The 23,445-nt window shown below is 47.4% G+C and overlaps 1 protein-coding gene across 2 annotated transcripts; it reads right to left on the bottom strand.

Moving 5' to 3' along the window:
- Positions 1-30: 30 nt before the first annotated feature.
- LOC146196675 (salivary peroxidase/catechol oxidase-like) lies at positions 31-20,775 on the bottom strand. 2 transcript variants are annotated; one of them, XM_084596386.1, is made up of 15 exons: positions 20,583-20,775; positions 14,747-14,820; positions 14,440-14,617; positions 13,413-13,656; positions 10,709-11,021; positions 8,173-8,391; positions 7,182-7,340; positions 6,347-6,457; positions 5,246-5,362; positions 4,544-4,698; positions 2,026-2,361; positions 1,240-1,445; positions 702-874; positions 262-358; positions 31-136 (listed from the first exon to the last, which is right to left on the bottom strand). In XM_084596386.1, exons 1-15 carry the CDS (start codon positions 20,585-20,587, stop codon positions 64-66), a joined length of 2,460 nt encoding a protein of 819 aa, XP_084452512.1. In that variant the 5' UTR covers positions 20,588-20,775; the 3' UTR covers positions 31-63. The 2 variants fall into 2 exon arrangements, with proteins under 2 accessions (XP_084452512.1, XP_084452513.1); XM_084596387.1 differs by lacking the exons at positions 13,413-13,656; positions 14,440-14,617; positions 14,747-14,820; positions 20,583-20,775 and adding an exon at positions 11,434-11,529.
- Between the last annotated feature and the right edge of the window lie 2,670 nt (positions 20,776-23,445).

The following is a 23,445-nucleotide window of genomic DNA, read 5'->3' as shown; positions in this document are numbered from 1 at the left end:
GTACTGTGAAAAGACACACTAGCGCGCTGGTTGTGCTTGACTTTGCTAGTTTGTTTATTTTTACTACTTGTACAGATTGTAGTTGTAGTCCGTCTTCGCCAAGATTGTCTTGCAGCTGACCTTTGCGTTGCCTGCCCTGCAAATATGAACAAAAGTACGAAAAGCCGGAGTCTCAACGACGGCATTAATTGTTTAGCTTTCATACTGCTCTGTCGTGTGGACATACGCTTTGAAGTAAGGACATTTTTATGTTTTACTCACCCAGCCATTTTGAAGACGTTCGGTTGGATGTACTCTACATCCGTGTTGCGGCAGATCAGTGTTGCCAACGTGACCTTGGAAATATCCCGGACTTGTTCTGCAAGATTATAAGGTCACAAAATTGCATATTCAAGCTACAACAGCATGATGATCGGGTGGTTGGTTTGTTAATCTATTGTCTGAGTAATAAATGCATTAGAAGATACGGCGGGAAAATTAATATTGTGGCTGGTGGCTGATTTGATGCATGATGAAAACAAGCGCAGTTAACCAAGAAGAGAGCATGAGGACATGACACACTCCTGAAACCAGTAACTAAATAGCCCAGTTAAGAGCCCCGGTGATAGGTAACTGAATGACTGTAGCCTATCGCCTGCTTTGCTATACATATGTTCCCTAACAGGCTGTGGTAAATAACGCTCGAAAAATTAGCCTTGTACCTTTGCTGAAGGCCCCCGGGTGGTAGAGATTCTCGAACCAAAAGCGGTCTCCGTACTTGAGCCGGTAGTACTGTTCACCGAGAATGCAGAGTGTGGTTGGCCCGTAGAAGGAACCTTGCACTGGAGTCTCCAGTGCCAGTCCCGCAATCAGGTCCAGATCTTCAAAGTAGTTCCTGCCGATGACGAAGGCACGTGCACTTTTTCAGTACGATGCAACGGTGAAGTTACAATTACAAATGTGTTATAAGCATCGCTCTTAGGTGTCTGGCGCATTGCACTTAGCCTCTCCTTTCGATGACGAGAACTATATATTTTTGTTCAAAATTTCCTTTCATGAGGGCGTCGCATGCAGTCTCAAATAGGACAGCGTTTGTTGGTCATATTTACAGCACGGATATCTTGACGTACAAAAGGCGATCAGAACTTGAGTTTGTAGTGAAGAGATTACGACCCTCAAATAAGAACGATCACCACTTACTAAGGACACTTCTGAAACTTGGCCCTCAAGTAATGTGGCAGCACAATAAGAAGCACTTGCCCGTAGACGGCCTTGAGCCTGTTGACGGCATCGTAAGACTTGCTCTCCTTCTTGAAGTCGTCGAAGGAGTATATGGGTCGCTGGCCGCACAGCTCTCGGAAATGCGAGTACGGGGGAAGCCCGTGGTCACGGCCGCGGTTCACGTCGAGCGCGAGCAGGTCCTTGCCGAACTGGTTCGGCGGGTTCGCGAACAGGTACCGTGTGATCTGTGAAGTCGAGCAGACAAGGGGTGACACGAGTACTAAGGGGTGTAAAATTATACCTAACGGATGCGGCAGGCTGTTGTAATGCACTGAAACAAAGCACGAATAAGTCATCCAGTTTGTGCCATCGAACGCCGAAAATGTTTCTTGTCATTGTCACTTTTTGGCTACTGGAAAGGTCAAAAGGTTTGGGAGTTCTTTGCTTTCATTATAGAGATGAAACTTTAGCATTTGGCTTTCGCTAGCACTAAAATTCCAGACAACATGATAGGAAACTGCATGAGTGCGCCTACTTGTACCGTAGGATAGCTCGGCATTAAAGTTGCATGCGACTAAGATCCTTTTGTATCGCCTGTCTTTCCTAAAAGCGTGCGTACGCGCTCTTGCGAGACTTCTTTGTGAGCTTAAATGATAATCTCCACCTCGCTTGATCTACCGCGTACACAGAAAGTCAACCTAAAATTTAGAAAGGGTGCCTCCTCCTCCTTACTGTCTCCTACTACTACTGCCTCCTTCTTACAGAGCGCTGTCTGTAGCTAAGCCAAGAGACATCTGGCGGTTCTTTCTCTCGGCAGCGTCGTACCTCCTTGCTGTAGACGGTGTCCTGGTGCTGCATGTAGCTGTAGGCGGCTCCCATGATCAGTGAGCGCACGGGGTCGGTCTTAGGCTTGCAGAAGTCATCCAAGGTGTTCAGGTCGTAGGAGACGCGCGACGTGTGGAAGCACTTCTGGCCCTCGCGCTGGAACTTGGTGCCCACGGCGGCGTGCGACACCCGGTTGGCGGCCGTCGCGTACGGGTTCAGCAGCGACGGGTTCAGCGTCTCGTTGTAGTAGTAGTGAGGTGTGGGGATCGACAGGCGGTAGTCCTCCATAATGCCTGGCCCGAGGACGTGCGGCAGGTACTCCTTGTAGGTGATAACCTGCGTCACGGTACATTTTATATGCCCGGGAATGGGCATCTACGCATTTTATCACAGAGGTACGCACAATAAGCACTGAAATAACCTTTATAGCGCAGGCAAAGCTATAGCCTGCATACGACGGTAACTTCCTGCACTTTAAAAACGATCCTCGTAAAATGAAATCACGATTCATGACGTCTTATAGGCGGGCTCATTTGCATGCCATGTAGAAGCACTGGATGCCTAATATATGTGTCGTTTATTTCCACCTGCTACGTTATACTGCTAGAAACGGTGATACGGTACTCGGTAGCCCGTTACTTTGGGCTTAAAGATGCAAGTGAACAGCAAAACAATTCGGCACGATACAAATAAACCGAGCCAATAGCAATATAAAAAAGCTCTAATCTGCACCAACAATCTCGACACTACACCTCTCGCAAACTGGAGCATGTGGGGTTTAAAGTACCAAAACAAGATGGTTAGCTGTAAGGGACATCGTGTTCAAGGACTCCCGATTAATCCCACCACAAGCGGTATTTTACATCGCTCAAAAACTTTGAGACTACTGCAGACTGCACTGAAGAAATGCGAAAGCCTGAGCGTTACAGCGACTGTTTCGACATGAGACGTGCGTCGGCATACTTCTCTTTTTTTTTTTTGTTCTGTCGCGCCGCCTGTGTATTCGCCCGCCACTATGCTCGCAGGTTTAGCCCGCATTTCTTCTTCGACCTTGATACATGGCACTTGTCCAAATGGCGTACGTGCATGGTGTATTTACGTAGGTTAAATTAAAAAAGCGGCGCAGATTGAAGTATAGAAACGACGAGTCTCACTGCACAGTACGAGATTGTGTTACTTTTGGAACTTGACGAAGACGACTATGTTTACTGCACAGCGCATGAGTGTGTTGCAGTTTTAAATGAGGCGTGATGAGCTGCGGTGCGTATTGCCGCTCCCCGAAATCTGCAGCAACGGAAATTCCGGGCACGTCACTAATAAATAAAACACAACAAAAATCAAGTCAATAAAGGAGCATACAGCGCAGAACGCAAACGAAAATGCCTTATTATTGAAATACTTTTGCGAATTAAAATTACAGTAGAGAGCTTCCGTCACGCCATCTTTGCTACGTTGAATAAATTAACTTGGATATCGGCACGGCGTAATTCCGTTTTCTAAACGGTAGGGCCCTGCGACTCCTTACTCCTTACTAGTTGTCTCTCAGCGAGTTAAATGGCGATTGTTGCTGAGAGGTGTCTCTAAACGCAACCTAAAGGTAAAATACGTTCACTAAAGACAGGAATTGATTACGGTGAAGCTAATTGCATAGTGTAACCGTTGCCATACCGTCACCTCCTGGCAGTGTTCATGGCTCGTTTTGCGGCTATTAAGAATGAAAAACATCACATCCTGCAACCTAAAGGGAAACATGCCCTTGGAAATATGTTAATTATTTATTTGAATGTTGCGAATTGAAAACAAAATTAAAAATTGCACGCACAGGATTCGAACACATGTTTTAGTGCTGAGATAATTAGTGCTAATCTATTGTTCCACACTAGCGATGGAAAGTGCAGGCTTCAAATGCGCTCTTATTCGTTTTCACATCCAACTTATTCAAAGTACTAAAGATGGTGCGATGAACCCAACTGGCATGATCAGTGGATTACTGTAAGCAGTTTAATCCAGCAAACTATTCATTGCGTATGCATTTCAGTTTATGTATTGCTTTCTATACTCAACAAAACATATGGCTTTATTGACGTGTTTTTTTGTTGTGTTTTATTTTTAGTGACGCACGCGGTTTTCCGTTGCTGCAGTTTTCGGGGAATGACAATACGCATCTGCAGCGATAGTATGGTGTCCTTGTGCATGGGTCAGGGAAGATGATCTGTTCGTTCTGGCGGCGCACTTTTTTTTTTCTCGAGTATCAGTTCCTAAGTCTTCCTAAGTGTCGTCACCACACACTCTGGTGACGACACTCTTGAGACAAGAAAGGTTAACTATCCCGCCGCACTGGAAACAGCACCCGAATGCCATAGCCACAGAGCCATCGTTGGGGGCGGATTTGGCAATTAGATTTGCTCGCACAATATTTTGTCTCAATCGACCGAAGACGCATAAAGGCAGTTTTTTTAGAGATTGGGAGGCTACACGAGAGGAGCCGCGCAGACGTGGTCAAGGTTCAGGGGCCCACCTGGAAGCAGGCTCCGACCATCTTCCTGGCCACGTTGTAGGCCTTCTCGTCGGGCCAGCCTTTCTTCTTGAGCTCGTCGGCGATGTGGTTGTGCTCGCGCACCAGAAGCGTCTGCAGCGAGGCAATCACGGGGGTCAGCGACGCACGCTGGTCACCTGCACGAGGCACGTCACCACCATTGCATTACATGTTTTCATTTTTCGTACTTTGTTTGGTGAGGGTAAATATGTAAACGCAGCGCGAGCTATGCTGACTTTTGCGAGTATAACCCGTTGTTCTTGTCTGACCGCACCCGTTAGCTATGGTGCTACGTGCTTTAATGTTGGCCTCGACGGCTGAAGGAGACTCACTAGACTGATGCTGCTACACACGTATAGGTCTATACACCATTGTATTGAGGAATGTGAGCTAGTCTGAAGCTGTAGAGCTATTGCTCCACACTGACTCGGAGTCCTCGAGAAAATAGCGTATAGGTCAGTATGGGTATGTGCCCCAAAGCTAAAACACGAATCCGCTTATGCTTCACAGTTGTAATCAGATTGATCTGCTAGCTGCAGTATAAGCCAACATGTCGAAGTTCATTCATCAAACATAGTGCCAGTTTATGATCGTAGAGTCGTATTGCAAAGAAAGTGCAAACCAACCCTAACACGCACACAGAGATTAAAGCGTAACCGGCCAGCTGAGTGCAGGTTAGCTCACCGGCCATGAAACACTGCTTGTCGCATCCAGGCATGTAGCTGAAGCACTCTCCTTCGCTCTTGCGGGGCAGGAGGCCCTTCGGAATATACAGACTGGACTTGTCTACTTTCATTTTGGCTGCGAAAGAAAGAAAAATAAATGTCGCAAATGTCTGCGCCGCCTGAGTTTGGAAGTGACTTCCGAGACAAAGCGTGCACCCTTCGAGCAGTAAAACACTGATTTAGTTCTGCCCACAGATCACGTGATTGCAACTGCAAACCTCCACACAACATGGTATAGCAGACGGGAGAGGACTATGCAAACTTTTTTTCCTCGTGTGCCGTCGAAACTCCCTCATTCAGCTTCATTCAAGACGCCATTTACGTCCTTGTTGAATAGTCCGGCACAGCAATTTGCGGCCAAATCATATCTGCAAAAGGAAGCTTTCCTTTAGGAAAAAAGAACAGAACGAGAGTACAGAACGTCCCAGATATCATAAAGTGGCGTAGCGACTAATGACGAGATGTCTCTTTTGTGGTGCATGTTGTGTCATCGCAGCATTCTCCGTTATGATCATCATGCATCATAAGCTAAATGCTACGTACATTGCACGGCAAAGGAGTTTTCCCACGCCTCTATCAGGTTTCCTAAGCACATACAACTCCGCAGCGCCCGACTCTTGGCCGCCAAAGGGCGAGGAAGACATTAGCAGCGGAACCGGTTTTGCGGCAGTCCAGAGAGGAGGAGTTTCGACGTCTCCCTCTCCAGATGGAAAGGCGTGCACATTTTCGTATTCTAACAGACCACGGATTACCCGTTCGCGCCATCGCTTAAGTCCCGGCCAAGAACACATTTTCTTTGTTTCAGCTAATCATAGCCTAAACTCAAGATTTATATCTACAATATGGTGTAATTACGTTACTGTGCTCTGACATTACCCCTTCCAGTTTCATTTCCAAAGTTCGCTACGTTGTCCTTACCTCCTCGGGAAGCTCCTTCATTAATATCCAAAAAGTTGGTATCATAGGAAAATATGCTGTAAGGATAAACTTCTACGTCGGAGGGATGACCCGTCAGCTAATTTTTGCCTGCAGCTAGTCGCGACAACTGACGGAGACGTACCTCCCTTGCCGTCGTCGCTGCGTAGTTTCTTGGCGTCTTCCTCGCTGCTGCCGTAGAGGACACTAGCGTCAATGAACGAGGTCACTTCGTTGATCTGCTCCCTGTAATCGCCTGCGTGGCGAAACATTCATCCATCGACTCAGAAGAACGCAATATCACGTTTCCTTCCACCTGTAGAGAAAGAAGCCTCCGGAATACACATGACAAGCTGGTTGATTCGACATATCTGCTAACAGCAGCTTACATATGGACACAAACACACAACAAGAGACGGACGCAACTATACAAGCACTGCTGTACGTGCGCTGCTGTTTACAAGTAGGCCTCTGGAATTGTGTAAAATTACAGATGTGTTAATGTGCAGTCTCTAATATGCGGCTGGTAAAAGGGCCTAGTAAAAAGCAGTCGGGGAGTACGAGAAAGAAAATAACGTATGACTGCAAATAGCCCTCCCTTGTCCAGTGTTGCAAAGGGCCAAAAATATCAAGCGTGCTCGAGCGCTGGTAGACATCTGCAGAAAGTTGTAAGTAGGAGCAAGTGGTAGCCTAGATAGTTGCATCGTATATACGCCGTTCTTGGATTCATTCGTAAGCGAGCGAGAGGGAGAGAATGTCTGAACTAACGACCTTTAAACGGATCCAGGATATGTCATGCATACCAAGTATGCATTGCATCAATGTATACCGCGGATACCATACATACCAAATAACCATGCATCCATTTATACTGTGAATACCAAATGCCCTCATTACGTATCCCCATCGTGATGCATCGCTGCCAATAAGCATGAGCGGATGGAAACAGACTTGCTTTGCGAGAGTAAAGAGTCACAAACCAGGGCTATTTCGTGGGCAGGCCGTGCGACTGGCGTTGTAGGGTCCCGAGCGAACCATGTCCATGCAGTGACCTGACGGGTAGAACTCGTCCCTGTGGTCCATCATAATGTGGCAGCACTCGGGGTGTGGCTTGACACCCTTGCTGCAGCACTTGGGAGCTAAGAGAGACAGGGTCAAGAAGATGTCCGTCGTTGTTCTTTTCCTCAATTTGTAAACTCCTTTCCGCCGATTGCCACTAATGAGTTACTTGCAGCAGGAACTTTTATTAGTCTGTTTTTCCCTGTCACTACTAAAATCAATGTACAGTCTTTGTCAAAAGCGTACGGCTCAAGGATGTTTGTTCTAAGCCCAGTAACGAGGCTCGTAAAGCAACTCTAGCGTTCGAAATCTCATAGATGACAAATATCGCTCTCGTCCTCCTCTAGCTTGAAATCATATTCCAGTATTTCGGCCAGCAGCCGTGTTACATTGCATAGAAGCGAACCTCTTGGGCCGTATACTTTTGACAAAGACTGTACATTCAGCGGCATACGTGTGCAGAGCGCTCGAGCTGGGTACCCTGCACTAAGAACGAAGCGACAATTAGCCGAAACTAAAAAGGTCCATGCTCTGAGGCAATAAACGTTATTAAAAAAACAACAACAAACAAAGGTGCAGCGGCAATGCTTGCAACAGGGTATATTGTGCAATGCATATAGACGTGGAAGCTATGTCTGCAAGGGCGGTTTTCCTGGAACCAGTCAAGTGACTAATTTTTTTATAGTGTAGCCTGCTGAGTACTTCTGGAACCCTCTATGCAGTTGTGACGCCACGAACATGGTGTTACAATAGAGCCATGGCCTCGACTGTAAACCAATGTTTCCAGCTGCACGTGTACTCACGAACAAACTTGCACGGATCGAAAATGGGAATACGGCGTCCTTGCGAGCAAATCAGTGCACTCGAAGAACCGAATGGGCTGGGAAGCAGCCAAGCGAGACGCAAACTCACGGGCCTTGGTGACCTTCCCGTCGACGACCTGCGTGGTGGTGAAGGTGGCGGAAGAGGTGACGTCGTGCGCCAGCAGCTGGCCGAAGTGCACGATCAGGTCAGAGTGGTAGCTGTATTCGGTGTCGCTTGACTGCCACGAGGTGCCCGACAGAGCTATGGACACGAGGCGAGGGTTGGGAAGCTTGCGTCCGTAGGCGCCCTGCCGAGTGGTCCACATGCCTGCATGTGGAGGGTGTCACGCGGTTTACGCCACAGTTCTTCGAATCTACATGCAGTTATGAAACCTCGAATCAGAATCCGGCCATGAACAGCTCGAGAACAGTCATCGTACGTCGCCTCGACTATCAACAGCGCACTGAGGCCTTTTCTTCTCCACTACATGCGGGTTTCGAGTATAATGCTTCTCGGTTAGTCTCAATGTCAGAAATGGTTTGCGAATATGTATACTCAACTCCTAGTTTTGACCTTACCACTTCATCAAACTTTCATGATTGAGGAGCGTAGAGTTGTTAATGATTTATCGCATTTTCGTTTGATTTGGTGTTTTTCCATTGGTTACTGCTCACAGCGATGCAGTCTGGGACGATCGAATGATTTCTTGCTATAGTCCAGGCAAGAACACGTGCGCCCATAACGTATCCCACGCTCATGTCGATATTTATTTATTTATTTATTTATTTATTTATTTATTTATTTATTTATTTATTTATTTATTTATTTATTTATTTATTTATTTATTTATTTATTTATTTATTTATTTATTTATTTATTTATTTATTTATTTATTTATTTATTTATTTATTTATTTATTCATTTATACCGCAATCCCGTGGATATATTTTAGTAGGGTGAGAATACATGCGTAATGAATACAGTTCATAGGAGAGAAATAACATAAACAACAACATGTTTCAACAGTGCAAAAAAAGATAGCGTCAAGCACAGTAACCCACGTCATGACAAGAACTTACAGGAGACCTACAGATGACATTCAAATAATTTCATGAATGGCTGCAGAGCTTGATTGTTGATCAATAAATTCCAGTCAGTCATCTAAAGGGCCCACGCCGACGTTTGACGGAACGCGACAACCTTTATGAGCGCCGAGCTCGCTGACAAGTGATGAAAGTTACAGTGCTGGCACGGACACATGCGCAGTTACCTAACGCCGCCGGTACGCACACGTTATACAAGTGAACCGTCTTGACGTTCTAACTCCCTCCTGGTATCACCCGCGAACAAGTTAGAGATTCAAAACAGCAGGGGTCTAAATGCATCCCCGTACCATCCCTCTTCCCATCCCCTTAAGACTGATGATGATAGTAATAACAATAACAATAAATAATAATCTTTAGTTTCATCGTGAGGATGGAGGAGGCTGTGGGTGAAAGGTGCCCAGACGGCAGCTTGATAGGGGCCCACAGTGCCTCTACAAGGCGTCAACAGCAAAACGAGGAAAACACGTGCAAACATAATTGTATTCACTTCGCAATTTAACTGAGCCAGAAATAATAAGATCAATAACACAAATAAAATTTTAAAAAGCCGCATGGAAAGCAAAATCACAGTCAGTACAATAAGTACAGACAGTACAAAACAGTACAATAAATACAGGGTTAAATATGCACATCATACGAATACGGCAGGATTTTAAGAATATAGGTAGTGAAGCTGTCTTATTTCATGTTTAGGTATCTTAAGAAAGTGGGACTCGTGTTTATAATAGTTGCTTAATAATATTGGAAGGGTGAAGGATAATTTTTTATGGCTTAGTTCGTTTCAGGAGTTACCACAATCCACTCTTCTTTATGACGGGCAGGATACATTGCCCTTTTCCAGTAATAACTCATGTAGAAACTTATCCGATAGGATGATGACGTCGACGGTGCCATGAGACCAAATGTAAGCAACTCTTGTTCAGAGTTCCAGAAGCTATACAAGAAAGAACGCGAAGAACGTACGTTGTTGTTGTGGCTGTAGGAAGAAGGAAACGAAAATGCACGGGCCTGCTACTGGCTCTTTAGCTGAGCCACCTCCGCTGCCTTGTGCAGACAAACGTACGTAGCACCAGCAGGACAAGGGTATACCTTCTGACCCCACTAATTTCGATGCCATGCCAAGTCACCGTAGTGTGCGTTTTAGTTATAGTTGTGGAACTCAACTGATGAACAGACGCATATTCGGAGTAGTTACCAGGTGATACACGAGGGTTACCGTTTCGTTGAAGTTAGAGTGACCGCAGCTGGCGCATTAACCAATTGATTGGCTTTGTTGTGCACTGGATGCGTGGATTTAGAATCGCATTTGATTGGACTTAGGGCCGTTCCATCGGTACCAGGTGGACATAGCGTCCTTGCCGCTGTGGTTGGGTCACTGCCGATGTGGTGTATACACGCACACACACAAAAAAACAACTGCGCATTTGGCGCCTGATGATGATGATGGTGGTGGTGGCGGTGGCGGTGGCGGTGGTGGTGGTGGTGGTGGTGGTGGTGGTGGTGGTGGTGAGAATTAAATGATGGGGCTTCCTACTGACCGTTCCCATACGCTGGCTTGAGAAGACGTCCGTACGACTCTCCGGCGCGACCCCAGCACGGGTATCGGAGGTTGTTGCACGACCCGTCGTGGGTGCGATACCGGGCGTTAGGGTTGCAGCGTACGGGCAGTAGCCGCTTCTGCTCCTTGTCCAGCTTACGGGGCCGAGTGTACGCGGGATGCGAGCCAGGAGCCGGCATCTGCTTGATCGGGTGCGGCGGCGGTGGTGGTGGAGGTGGCGGAGGTGGTGGTGGTGGGTGAGGCCGGACAGGTAGCGGTGGAACGACCATCCGAGGCGGCTTCGGCATAGTGACCTACACAGAGGACTCCCAAACGTAAGCACGGCGTGGCTGGTCACTTGCTACACTTCTTAAAAGTTGCGCAAAGGTAGCACAAATCACACTCGAAAAAAAAAAAAAGGGGGGGGGGCTCAAGAAAAAAAAAGAAGAAATGCGTTTTGACACTCGATCTTCATTCCGTCGGATGTTTGCGGCAGAGGCTCTCAGTTATAGGCGTTGCGAGGACCTCTAGATTGCCAGCAAATATGCTGATGACGTCCTGACTTATAAGGGCAGGAAAGCTCAAATAAGCCCACCTTTTCACAAAGATAATGCGCCGCAACAACTCAAGCATGCAAAGGAGAGTACGTCTTAATCGTTAAGTGCATACCGAGGAAGTTAGAGCTTGTCACGTAAGAAAGAGCTTAGATGACCGACTCGTACACACCTGGCAAAATGTTGACCATGTGGCGCTTGCGTAATACGAGAAGACGACCTGCATGCAGTATTGCGGTCCGTGAGTTTCGCTTGTACAGTATTTGAACTCGACAAGCGCTTCCGACGCAGCCAGCTATAAGGGACCCGCCTGTGACGCGTACGCTTATTTTCGCAACTTCAGGCAATGCGGGATCCTGCTTGAAAAGCGGACAGTGTGTCGAGCAGCATCTTTCTGAATTATGCCACAAAACAATGCAATATTTACTGTGTTTCTGGGTATACTCTGCATAGTAATAATCGTTTCAAAGGTTTCGTGCTTTCGTTTGCATTGGTGTCATGTCCTGAACCAGCTTTTAACATTTTTTAGCGATAGCATGTGAAGTGAGAAATTTTTTTTTTATGTTACTATGGCATAGACAAGCTCTCCTACTATGCTCGAGTCGCCTTGTATGTGCCTCTTCATCTTTTATCTTTCAACATTGGCGCAGCCGACCGTAGCAGCGTACTGGCGCCCAGCCAAGCTGGCCGATTTATGAAGAGCTAAAAACCTGCAATACGTTTCCGATAATGAAAAGCCTGGACAAGTCCACTATTTTTTTGACCCTGCATTATAGCTCGGCGCAGGTGTGCCGGTTTGATCCACCGAGTCTGCCCTAGCGGTTTGGAAGCGACGTGGGGATGGGCTTTCGGCGACCCCGTGCCTTACTTCACTCGCCAAAATCCAGCAGAGTTGTAAATGAAGACCCAGTCACCTGTCCTGTACTGCAGTAATCGGTTGGACACTGATTAATTTGCTGTCCAGTATCTGAAAATCCTTCCCGCTAACAAATACCGCGCCGCGAATCAGCATTTATATCTCATTCCAAGAGATAATTCGCCTACACTTAGAAATCTTATAGAACCAGGTAGGGAAGACACGCCAAAGACAGCTGGTCTTGCGAGCTCTTTGTGCGAGCTCTTGCGAGCTTTTCCTTTCAGCCCTTTGCCAGACCTAGCAAGTTAAAATACTGCACTTAAAGCTGGTCAAAAGAAGAGAAATACACTAACAACATAAATCTAGCCTGTGCTGACAAACGTAACGCGTTCTAATCATAAAGAGATGACTGTCATTCTGAGATGAAGCTTCTTACAAGCTGCCATCTACTGACTAATTTCGTAATTAAAATCGAAGCACCGGCTGCGATTGTTTCGCGGATCTCAGAGACCGCACTACATTACATCGCCGTTCACTTCATAATGGAGATCACTAATATCTTTTCGTCAACGACGTCAGCCACTTGAATCGATTGGCGGGAAGATTTTAAAATTCAATTTTATCCACGATAAATGAGTATTTGGCTGCCGACCATAGCTAGAATGGGCCAGAGAACAAACGTTAAACATGAATAATAATTGAGCAGAATATCCCCAGTGTCCATTTATTATTCGAAGACAGCTATAGTCGCATGCGTAAAACTGTGGATACTCTCCTTCAGGTTAGAGAAAAAGGCGCAGATCAATAGTAAAGGCAATCTGGGTCCGCACATCGAAAGGAGTCTACACACCACAAGAGCTAGTCAGGTCAAAAGCAAAAATTTACTCTTCTTTACTGAAAACAATATCCCCCCAGGGGTGCTCCTTATCGTATACAATAGTGCGGTGGTCATCCGTAATATTACATCCTTCGTTACCTGAGCGTCAGGTGTGAGAGGGAGGGGGGAGGGGGGGGGTCGCGTATTAGTGAGCCAGGCATCTTGGTTCTCACAAAGAAATCATATAAACCATGTGACCATAGCCAAATGGCCACAGACTTTGCTACGTGATCACATTTCATGCGGACAACGACCATATCACGGGTAGTCTATTTCATATGACGCTGCAAAAAAAAAAATAAGACAATAATGATCATTGCCTTAAATCAGGGCACTACACTGTTCATGTACTGCCATAGCACGCGGTATGTGCTTCAGTTCATCCGTGAATGCAATTCGTGTTTAACAGTGCACTCACAGGTGGCGGTGGGTGAAGAAGATACGCTGCTGTCGGGACGGGGGCTGCTGAACGCAGCAGCTTGGGGCCCGGTGGGTACACTGCTGGCGGATGAGGTGGCGGCGGGAAATGCGGGCGCACAGCGTACTGCTTGGGCGGCGGTGGAGGGGGCTTGTGTCCGGGGCCGCCAGGCTGGCTGTACCCCTTGCCCGACCTCTCTTCGGCCTCAGGTACGCCCATGTCCCCCTGAGGAGCGTCCTGCACGCTGCGCGGGATAGGCCGCCGTTACGCGGTGAGTCGAAAAGCCTCATTCCTATAGCGACGCCTTCGGTGGCGTCAATAGGTCAAATCGTGAGAGTATTGTAAATGAAGTGGATATAAAAGTCATAAATGTAGTTGCGGATGCTGGAACGGGTATGTCTTCTTTAATGGAGTTTTCGTCAGTAATAATTAGCACATACTGGTGCGGTTAAATGCTTCGTATATGGCGTGTTAAACGACGTCAGAACTGCAACTGGCTATGACACCGTCAAGCAGAACACCGTATACAGACATTGTAGAATAAATGCTTGGCTCTTGTCCTCTTACTTGAGGGAGCGCGAAATACATTTTCGCAGTGACACCAACTGTTGAGATTGGCTGTAACAACCACTTTATTTTTTTTTTTTTAACGGCCAGATCGAATGGGAAAAAGAGACGATGGAAAATAAAAGCTGTCTGACTCTTTGCTGCATCCGCAAGCAGCCGCCTCTCATATGGTGTCTGCGCTGAAATCGTCAGAGGACAACGAAAAGAATATCAAACTGCCAGTGATAACGTCAAGAAACCTGACATTAGGGCGCGTCACTGACGTTGACAAATTCAACCATATATGGTGCTACGTATAGATTATACCCACCGCTACATAGTTATTAGTCCGTGATGGAAAATATTCAAAGTGTTGCGCGTTGCAGCTTTTTCGCCACTCGGAATGCGCTCTTACTCGGGTACAATCTGTACAAACTGTGGAACCACAAGGAATATAAGAACAGAAACTACAAAGATTCACCCGCCCTCCACTCCTTGTCCTGGGCCTTGTTCGGTCACTGTTCCCTCGGCCAGCACCGATTGGACTGCCTCATGTCGAGCAGGGGAGCTAGCTGTGACGCCATGTTCGTCGACAGCAGGAGCTTTCAGCTGCTTCGTTGCGTAGGCTTCGGTTCCGGCTCCCTCACTTTCCGCGAGTGCTGCGACCGAGAGGATTGGAGAGTCTTGTTATTAAAAACTGCTACTAAAAACTTGTCCAGAGACGATTTTATTGCGTCTGCACGGTGTTGGACAGATGTTTCGCTTAATCAGCGAGGCCGCTAGCTTACCTGCAATTGCAATGGTGGCGCAGCTTCCAACGAGGAGGAATGCCAAGAGGCAAACCTGCTTTGCCCCCGACAATCTGTCAGAAAAGAAATATAAGAGCGTGATCAAAACTTAAACTGTGCATTTACGACGAGAAATGGTGGCAAGAGGTTGTGCTTTGGCCGGCGGGGCGATCTCCTCCGAAAATCGTAGTGGGACACTTAAAGCCCGCCTTTAAGATTATGACGCAGACCTAATGAATCAAGTCTGCTGTTCCCCTTGCGGATCCTCTTTCGCGTACATACACTTAATTGCTACTAGCTTAATTGCTGAAGCCACAATAATTATACATCTGCCAGGTAATATATAGGTCATTATTCCGAGTTTGCGTTGTTTTCAAAGGTGTCGCTATCTCCCTGACCTCAAGCCACCCGATTGGTGAAAACACCGGAACCGGATATCAACTTTGTTACTACCATGTCTGTTTCCGTGGCGTTTTCACCAATCAGATGACTGAAGCTCAGGGAAATAGCCTTTGAAGATAATGCAAACTCGGAATGCGGACCGTATACACTCGTTAGCATACAATTGTTACGTTGTAAACCACTTTTTCTTTTTTTTTTTTCAAAATACTGCAGGCCAATATTTTGGCCCACGCAGGAGGGGCAATACAAGACATACAAAGATTGACAGATAAAAATAAAATAAAAAGGCAGTTCATGCGGTTGCAATCAGTAAGTAAAAGCAACTCGACCACGTGATACGGCCTCCTCACCTTAAGCAACACGCCGATCAATCAGCACTTTTGGCATCAATCAGCATATTTTGGCCCACGCAGGAGGGGCAATACAAGACATACAAAGATTGACAGATAAAAATAAAATAAAAAGGCAGTTCATGCGGTTGCAATCAGTAAGTAAAAGCAACTCGACCACGTGATACGGCCTCCTCACCTTAAGCAACACGCCGATCAATCAGCACCGGGTCATAGCACCTGCCAACTATCGCACATACAAGGCGCACTCGTAATTTCTCGCTCACAACGTTTACTATGCCGAAGCCAGATTTTCGGCAGTTCGGGGCCTTCGTAACTCTGTCACGTTGAAATCGAGTACCTATACACCTCTGATGTACTATCATAAAAACGGTCAAGTGCCTCGACCATAGCTTAGCAATGGGAAGTACCACGTGCCAATATTTAGCACTCAGTTTCAGGCGAAACTATTTCACATCTTTTTGTTGGGTAATAAAGGAATTAGGCCAGCGCAGTAAGCTGTATACTTGGATAACGCCTCAAAGACTGAGCTACATGTGAGCGAAAAAGAGAGCGATCCGACGAAAGCGATCATTCGCTCTATCGCCTACTGGGCAAGATACATGCACGCGACAACGCGAACCGACGGCAACGCGAAACGGCGACGACGTTCCGTGTTGCTGGCATAGTACACCGCAAAGCTATTGGCAAACGCAACAATTCAGTCGTAACAATTGCAATAATTGAAGTATTTTGCGATAATATGCAAAATAAATTGGATTTGAAGCCACTAACATGTGTTAACTTGCACTATATCAATAGTCACGTGATATCTTGTTTTTTTTGGTTGCGATCAGACGTTCTTTGAATCCTTGGGTCATTCACCATTGTTCGTACAAAGGGAAAAATTTACACGGCAATGCACAATCACAATGCAACACTGCAAGATGCCGAAAGCGTGCAAAATGAGCGGCAGTGACGTACGCTTCGCGATTGGCTGATCGCGCATGCAGTTCCGGGCGAAGAAGCAAAATTTTATATTTCGGCAGATCCGAGCGACGAGCCAAGCGGCACATGCATTTCTGTTCGCGCGAAGGCTTCGCATGACGCGTGCCGCAGTCGCGTTCGCGTGAGTTTTCACGTATGCATGTAGCTCAGCCTTAACAGGTAGGTTGTGGGGATGAAGCATACATGCATATACTGTTGCATTTGTGAGGAAGAAAAGTATGCAATTAGGAAGCAATAAAAAAGCAAAATAATAATAAGTTGGCGCAACTTCTTCGACAAAGAGAGGCACATATACTTCGATTGACAAGCGCTGCTGCCAACCGTTTTATTGGGATGTAAACGGATACGTATAGAGGCATATATGAGAATGCGCAGACACTCTGTTTCCCATCCAAACAAAACAGCTGGCAGTAGCGCTTGTCAATAAAAGTTACATTTCTTTTCTGTGTTGTTCTTTTTTTTTTTTCAGTATTTGCGGTAACTTCTTAAGCAAAGCGTACCGACAGCACGCCCAATAAAAAAAGCGAATCTTGCAACGAACTTAAAATCCATGCTTGCACTGCGCATGCGCGTAGCATCTCCGGTAATGCACGCGGCTGTCACGAGGAAGTGTTGCATTCAGTTGTTGCTCCTCAGACGGTTCAGTGCGCCTAATAAATGTTTAGAATAACTGCTAATTACAGGCCGCCGGCAATATAACATGTCGCACTTGTTAGTTAGTTAGTTGGTTAGTTAGTTAGTTAGTTAGTTAGTTAGTTAGTTAGTTAGTTAGTTAGTTAGTTAGTTAGTTAGTTAGTTAGTTAGTTAGTTAGTTAGTTAGTTTGTTTGTTTGTTTGTTTGTTTGTTTGTTTGTTTGTTTGTTTGTTTGTTTGTTTGTTTGTTTTTCGTAGAACGTTCAACTAGTTGTGCCGGTTGAAAATAGGCCGTCTCATCATGACACGCAAGGAGTACAAAACGCTCCTTGTTTCGTACAAAATTCCGTAACCCCTCGGTGAGACGTTATTTCACTGTGTATTTTTTTTTTTCTAGCGCTGTATGCACAGTGCATTCTTTGCCCTAATGTTTCCTGGCTCCTCCTTAGATGACACACGGTAATGACTGTGCCTCATCAAACCCATCCAGCACTGTAAAAGCTAGAGAAATGTGAAGCTATATTGTGCAGCAATGCAGAGCCTATAGCGTTAACAAAAGCAGTTAAGGCAGAAACTGCCTCCAGTTTCAGCTTTAGTCACTTCCACTATAGTCACGAATGACCCTGACGAACGAAAAGCAGCGTCATTGCGCTGTTACATACCGAAACTCACTCCGTTATTGGATGTCGGAATAGTCTGTGATTGATTTGCGCGCCCTAATTGTGATGACGCTCGAGTGCGATGGGCGGGCCGGGTCGCGTATTGCCAAACCATATCCCGTAGGCGCACTGGAGACCATGATGGCAGACGCCTGGCGCGGGCGGAAGCCCTGGCACGCCATTATGGTTCTAAACCCGGCGTTTTTTATGTGGACGCCTCTGGCCCGCACCATGGGGGGTGGTACACGGCCGCAGTCGTCCACGAGGCGAAAACAGTCAACGGTCTTAGCTTCAGGGCCCGCAACACAACTCATGCGGAGGAGGTCGCCATAGCATTGGCTGCTTCCCACTCTGACTCGAAATATATAATTTCCGACTCGCGAGGGGCCTGTCGGAATGTCGAACAGGGCTGGACCCCTTATCTCGCCTACCGAATACTTCAACATAGCTCCTACATTGGGGACCCCGCTACCCGATATATTATTTGGGCTCCTGCTCATCAGGGGCTGGCTGGAAACGAGGCTGCCGACGCCGCCGCCCGCGCGCTCTCTCTCCGGGAAGTTTCCTCCTCCTCCCCCTCCGACCAGGACGCTGATCCTAATCCGGCTTATACATTCAAAGATATCGTAAATTACTACCAATCTAGCCACAGCCTTTACCCCCGCCCATGTAAAGGCCTTTCAAAGGCGGATGAGCGGCTCTTACTCCGCCTCTATACAAACACACTGCTGTGCCCGGCAGCTCTAAAACACTTCGACCCTGCTTTCTCTGGCAGCTGCCCGCACTGTGGGGTGGCGTCTTCGGACATCTACCACATGGTGTGGGCCTGCCCCTCAAATCCGGCTATCCCCCCTCACCCCAACCCAACCCGGGAGGACTGGGAGGCGACCCTGCTCGGCTGCTCCGACCTGAAGGCCCAACGGGCCTTAGTCGGGCGAGCCCGAGCGGCGGCAGACGCCACTGGGGTCCCGAACTAGGGACCTCCACCTAGTGTTTGTGAGGGTTGGCCCCTTCAGGGTCAGCTCACGCATAACCTCCTGTATTTGTCCTATATAAATGTTTTCTACCACCACCGATGACGCTCTGAGCGAGTTAAACGGCGATTGTTGCTGAAAGGTATCTCGGAACGTAACCTAAAGGTAACATAACTCACTGTAACGACGATTGTTGCCACAAGATATCTCTGTGAACGCAACCTAAAGGTAACATACACTCACTGACGCAGGAAATTATAATGGGTAATGTTATTGCTTAGTGTAAATGTTGTGATGCCGATTGTTGATGCCCTTGGGTCCCATGTGCACTGAACTCTAAGCGTGCTTCATTGTGCTAAGGAAAGCAATAAAGGCGATGATTTCGAGCAAACTAACACTCACAATCGGCGTGACATACAGTTGTGAAAATTTTTTTCGTGCTATTCTGTGCCCCTAACCTGACACTATCAGCCACAGAGCCAGGACGGGACAACTATCACCTCTGATTCCGCCATATGCTAACCATCAGGTAGACGCATGAGCCAATTATGATGTCTTCGCGAGACAGGTTCTAATAATTATTTTCCACAACTAAGCATAATTTTTAGAAACTTCATAGCCTGCCTTTTGTATGATTGAACTTTGGTGAATAGAGATGCCAAATATCCCTTCGTGAGAACAGTTTTCATTCATGAGAACAGCTCGGTGAATTTCGTTCTTGAAATCAGCTGTCCTAGCCGTTATCTCCACAACGTTTGGTGGAATATGGCAGGACAAAATACAACCCCAGTTTGGAATCGGTTCTTGTCTTCACCTCCTCATCGAGATCGGCACAACTGTGCGCGAAAAAAAAAGAGAAAAGAACTGTATGGATCACATGCACGACCTTCAAGGACCTAGAGGTTCAGAATGAGCCGATGTACCGGTCCTTCGTGTGACGTCAGCGACCCGACATAAACGGCTCTAAACCTGAACCTCCCTTAGGTGTATATCGTAAGCGTACGTAAGCGTACGTAATTGTATGCATAAGTTTATTGCTTTAATATTATTATATCCGGTGTGCACAATTCATTACGTGGGTTCATCGTAAGGTACGATGGCATCGCATGAGGGCAAGGGACAGGACGCATTTGCCATCTCATCGACCACAGACACCCCTCCGTCGTCAGATTCGAATCGTCTAGTAGAGAAATCCGGAGTCGATTCGTCCCCTCCGCCGGCAACGAGCGGATCGATTTAATGAGCACGAGTGCACATTCTTTTCTGTAGATGCCAATGTAATAAACGAGATCTCGGTCTAGTAAGATCGGCCGCCTTCCCATAAAGGCCGGCACATTCGATAGTCGGAAAGCCCAGCGTGAAGTAGACAAGACCCTCATTAGAGATATTTGCTGCAAAGTACGATGACCGCAAGAGTCCCACAGCCCACGACCTCGAGTGACGATCCACCTTTGAGGAAGCTTCCAGAATTCACGCCACTTTAAGACTGTCGAAGGTCACCAGATCAGCATTTACCTGGACCACCACGACTACAGTGATGCCGCGACCGTACTGGGGTGCCCAGTCAAGTGCGTTTTTTCGATCATTTAGAGTGCGCGCTCTGATTACGACATCAAGCGGTTTGGCAGCGCGCTCGACCACCCCGACCATGCAGCCAGCCTGCGATTGTAGTTCGGCCACAGCATGCCTGCAGACATAGAGCTGACACGCGTAGCACTAGAAAAGTCAACGGCACACCACGAGCATTGTCGTCTCTGAAACGTTTTGGACTGTTCAACGGGCATATGGTTTAGAGTGCCCGTTGTCTTGGAAGAAGGTTCCGTTGTACTCACCCCATGGTCGCGGACCTGCGCGGTTGTCGCCACGCGTACGGACGGCAACCACGACGTCGCTGGAGCGCAGCACAGGCCACGGAGGCGATCCGAAAAAACGCGTCGACGACGAAAGTTGCGGCCGACGCAAACAGGCTGGGCCGCGGGTGAAACCTTAACCATGCCGGTCTACTGATTACCGCGGCCACGCGCCGTACGCCGGCGCTGACTTGGGCACACGCGCAACTTCCTTGGGGAAGCGGTGGCTGATAGAAACCCGCGCCCTGCTACGGCATATGCGTGCGCGCGCGGAGTCTTTGACCCAAGGTGACAGCGTAAGCAACTTGTATACTGTCGGCCTGTCGGCGATGAATTTGTGGAAAGCATTTTCGGCCGTGTCTCTGCCTGCCCCTTTCTCCCATCTTAGCCAATATGTTTTATACGCAATTCTGGGATAGACTCACTTCTTTTTAAGCCTGAAGGATTTAATTTTTTATTACTAGTTTAGCATAACATAAGCTTCATTCGTGCCCCTTCGCCGTAGAGAAGCAGATAACCTGCTGAGGATTTATTACTACAAACCATGTTTCTGTGTCTACAGGCAAGCACTTTATCGTATTTTTAGGTGATTTCTCATTTCTTGCGGTTGTAACGGTCACCTGTGTGCAGTAAGGTGGATTTAACTCCGCCAGTTTGCCCTAGTATGCGACAGTTCGTTTGGCTTTTTTCAACATTAGCGATAAAGGCCCGCGTTTCAGAATTCGGCACTTTCATTGGCCCAAGTTTGAAGGTTATAGAAGCACCATATAAGCTTTCAGGGGGGCCATATTCTTCTGAACCAGTGTTGGCAACCCAATGATGCTGCAACGATGGGCATCAATATGCCTAGGATTTTCTAATACCGGCAAGTGACTACTGCCTCTGCGCCGCCCTCCTGAAATACGAATTACTGATCAAGAAGCTGTTGGGAGCACGGAGCACGAGGCAAACCACGCAGTGCACGTAGAGAAGGCCCTGTGCGTGTCGTCAGCAGGGCCATACTGTCGTCTACTATTGTGTCGCCCCATTGAAATGGATAGGATCCGTTTTCCTGAAACTTCCCGAATAGCTCGTATTCTCATGCAGTGGACGGCGAAACAGGTAGGCATTGTCGTAGGAAATGACTAGAATGGTGACTCGACAAACTGGCGGAAAACGTAAACTGCAATCGGCCATTATATTGAAAGTAATGCCGCAGTGCCCCGGAACTTGTACGTGAAAGGGAAGGGAAAAAAATTACCCATGATTACGTTACTTCCTAATGCGAAATTTGAGCGCAGCTCATCAGCTGTTTCACCTTTTCAATAAATTGAGGCAAAGGTTTCGAGCAAGACACGTATGTACAATTTCAGACTTTTTTTTAATTTTTCACACGTATTCCTTCAAGAAACACTCCACTAACAGTTCTTGGCTGTCATGAAAGAAGCTTTGTGGTCGGAGAAATGAAGGGAGCAATTGAGTTATCGGGAGATTGCGGGAGGCAGCGCGTTGGTCCATAGGAACGTTGCGCGACGAACAGATAGCAGCGCCTGACTGATGCCGCTGACGCCGCTAGCGAGTGAAGCGAGTGAGAACGGGATACACGCACCGTGATCCGCTTAGCGAGCTGGCTTTTCGGCAACCGGAGAGCACCCTCGCCGCCACTCAGGAAGAGGGGGGGGGGGGACCTTTTCTTTCTGCATGACGGAGACGATGTTCTACGCAGCACGTTGTCTTGACTCGCTAGCGACGTCAGCGGCATCACTCAGTCGCTGCTAGCGCTGCCTCCAGCGACCCCCTCCCCCCTCCTTTCCTCGTGCTCTCCGGTTGCTTCACGCACTCCTGCTCTCATCGTTCGCCGCTGAGTGTACCCCCCCCCCTCTTCCTGCGAGGCTCCGGTTGCCGAAGCGCCGGCTCGAACTGGGGGGCTGAAAGGGGGGCGGAACTGGTTACGAGGCCAACGACGCCGACGCCGACGCGAAACCCAGGAACGGCCGCCAAAGAGCAGCGCTCTAAAACATAAGGGATTGCCTGGAAATACGTGTCTTCGGGATTTGCAGCGCTGCTAAGACTGACAGGCAAGCAGTCAGAAAGTATGATTACGTGAGTAACATTACAGCGAATCTTTTGAGGATCCAAACCAATTGCAGGCAATTCGGTAGCAAATATTGGTGTGTAATCTAGGATCCGTGCAGAAAAACGCCAATTGATTGCCTGGGAATGATAGATATTGCTGCTTTTTCATCGCGTTGGGAGGTATCTCTGAAAATAGCTACGTGGCATGGTAATTGGTAATCTTCCCTGTGACCATTTATTAAATTAGTGGTCCGATGCTTTGCGTTAGATGGTAACGAGTAGTCAGAGGACAGTGCAGAAGTAGCTTGAAAGTTACCAACACGTTGTGGGGATCTAAGAAAAACTGCAATTTTCAACATAAATGACTGAGTAAATGCAAATTGCGGTAGCATGTACTGCGGCCAATTGTTATCAGGAAGCAGAGCTTGGTGGGTCATAAAAATGGGAGAAGCCACTCCAGGCAAAGGCACGAGTGCTCGTAAGAGGGATCGCGCAGTTAGAAGCTGAAACCGAGAGCTCCAAGTCTCGTACACGGGCGTATAAAAAGAGGGCTACATTTTTAACCGATTTTGGTAAACCCAAACATACCCCTTACAGCGCGCCTCTCCAAAAGCAACAAAGATCGTAGTTTATATCTATAGGACTGCCAGAGAAAAGAACACGACGGAACTCCAGTATTGATCTCAAATAAGTTTTATATGGAAACAAGAGTATCTCTGCGTATACCGAATTTCTTAATGCTAATTCTAATTAGGCGGCCAAAGGCTCACTCAAGTTTCAGGCAATTGCT

This window comes from Amblyomma maculatum, chromosome 3 (genome assembly GCF_055883805.1).
Source record: "Amblyomma maculatum isolate TAMU_Amacu chromosome 3, ASM5588380v1, whole genome shotgun sequence".
Classification (NCBI taxonomy): Eukaryota; Metazoa; Arthropoda; class Arachnida; order Ixodida; family Ixodidae; genus Amblyomma; species Amblyomma maculatum.
The sequence above is the reverse complement of the archived record's forward strand: the minus strand, read 5'-3'. Positions and strand labels throughout refer to the sequence as shown.

What these genes read in the sequence shown, in the direction of transcription:
- LOC146196675 (XM_084596386.1), bottom strand. An exon ending in CTGCCCACGAAATAGCCCTG is followed by an intron (nt 6,458 to 7,181) that starts GTTTGTGACTCT and finishes TTCGCCACGCAG; the next exon opens with GCGATTACAGGGAGCAGATC. An exon ending in AACGTCTTCAAAATGGCTGG is followed by an intron (nt 137 to 261) that starts GTGAGTAAAACA and finishes TCATATTTGCAG; the next exon opens with GGCAGGCAACGCAAAGGTCA.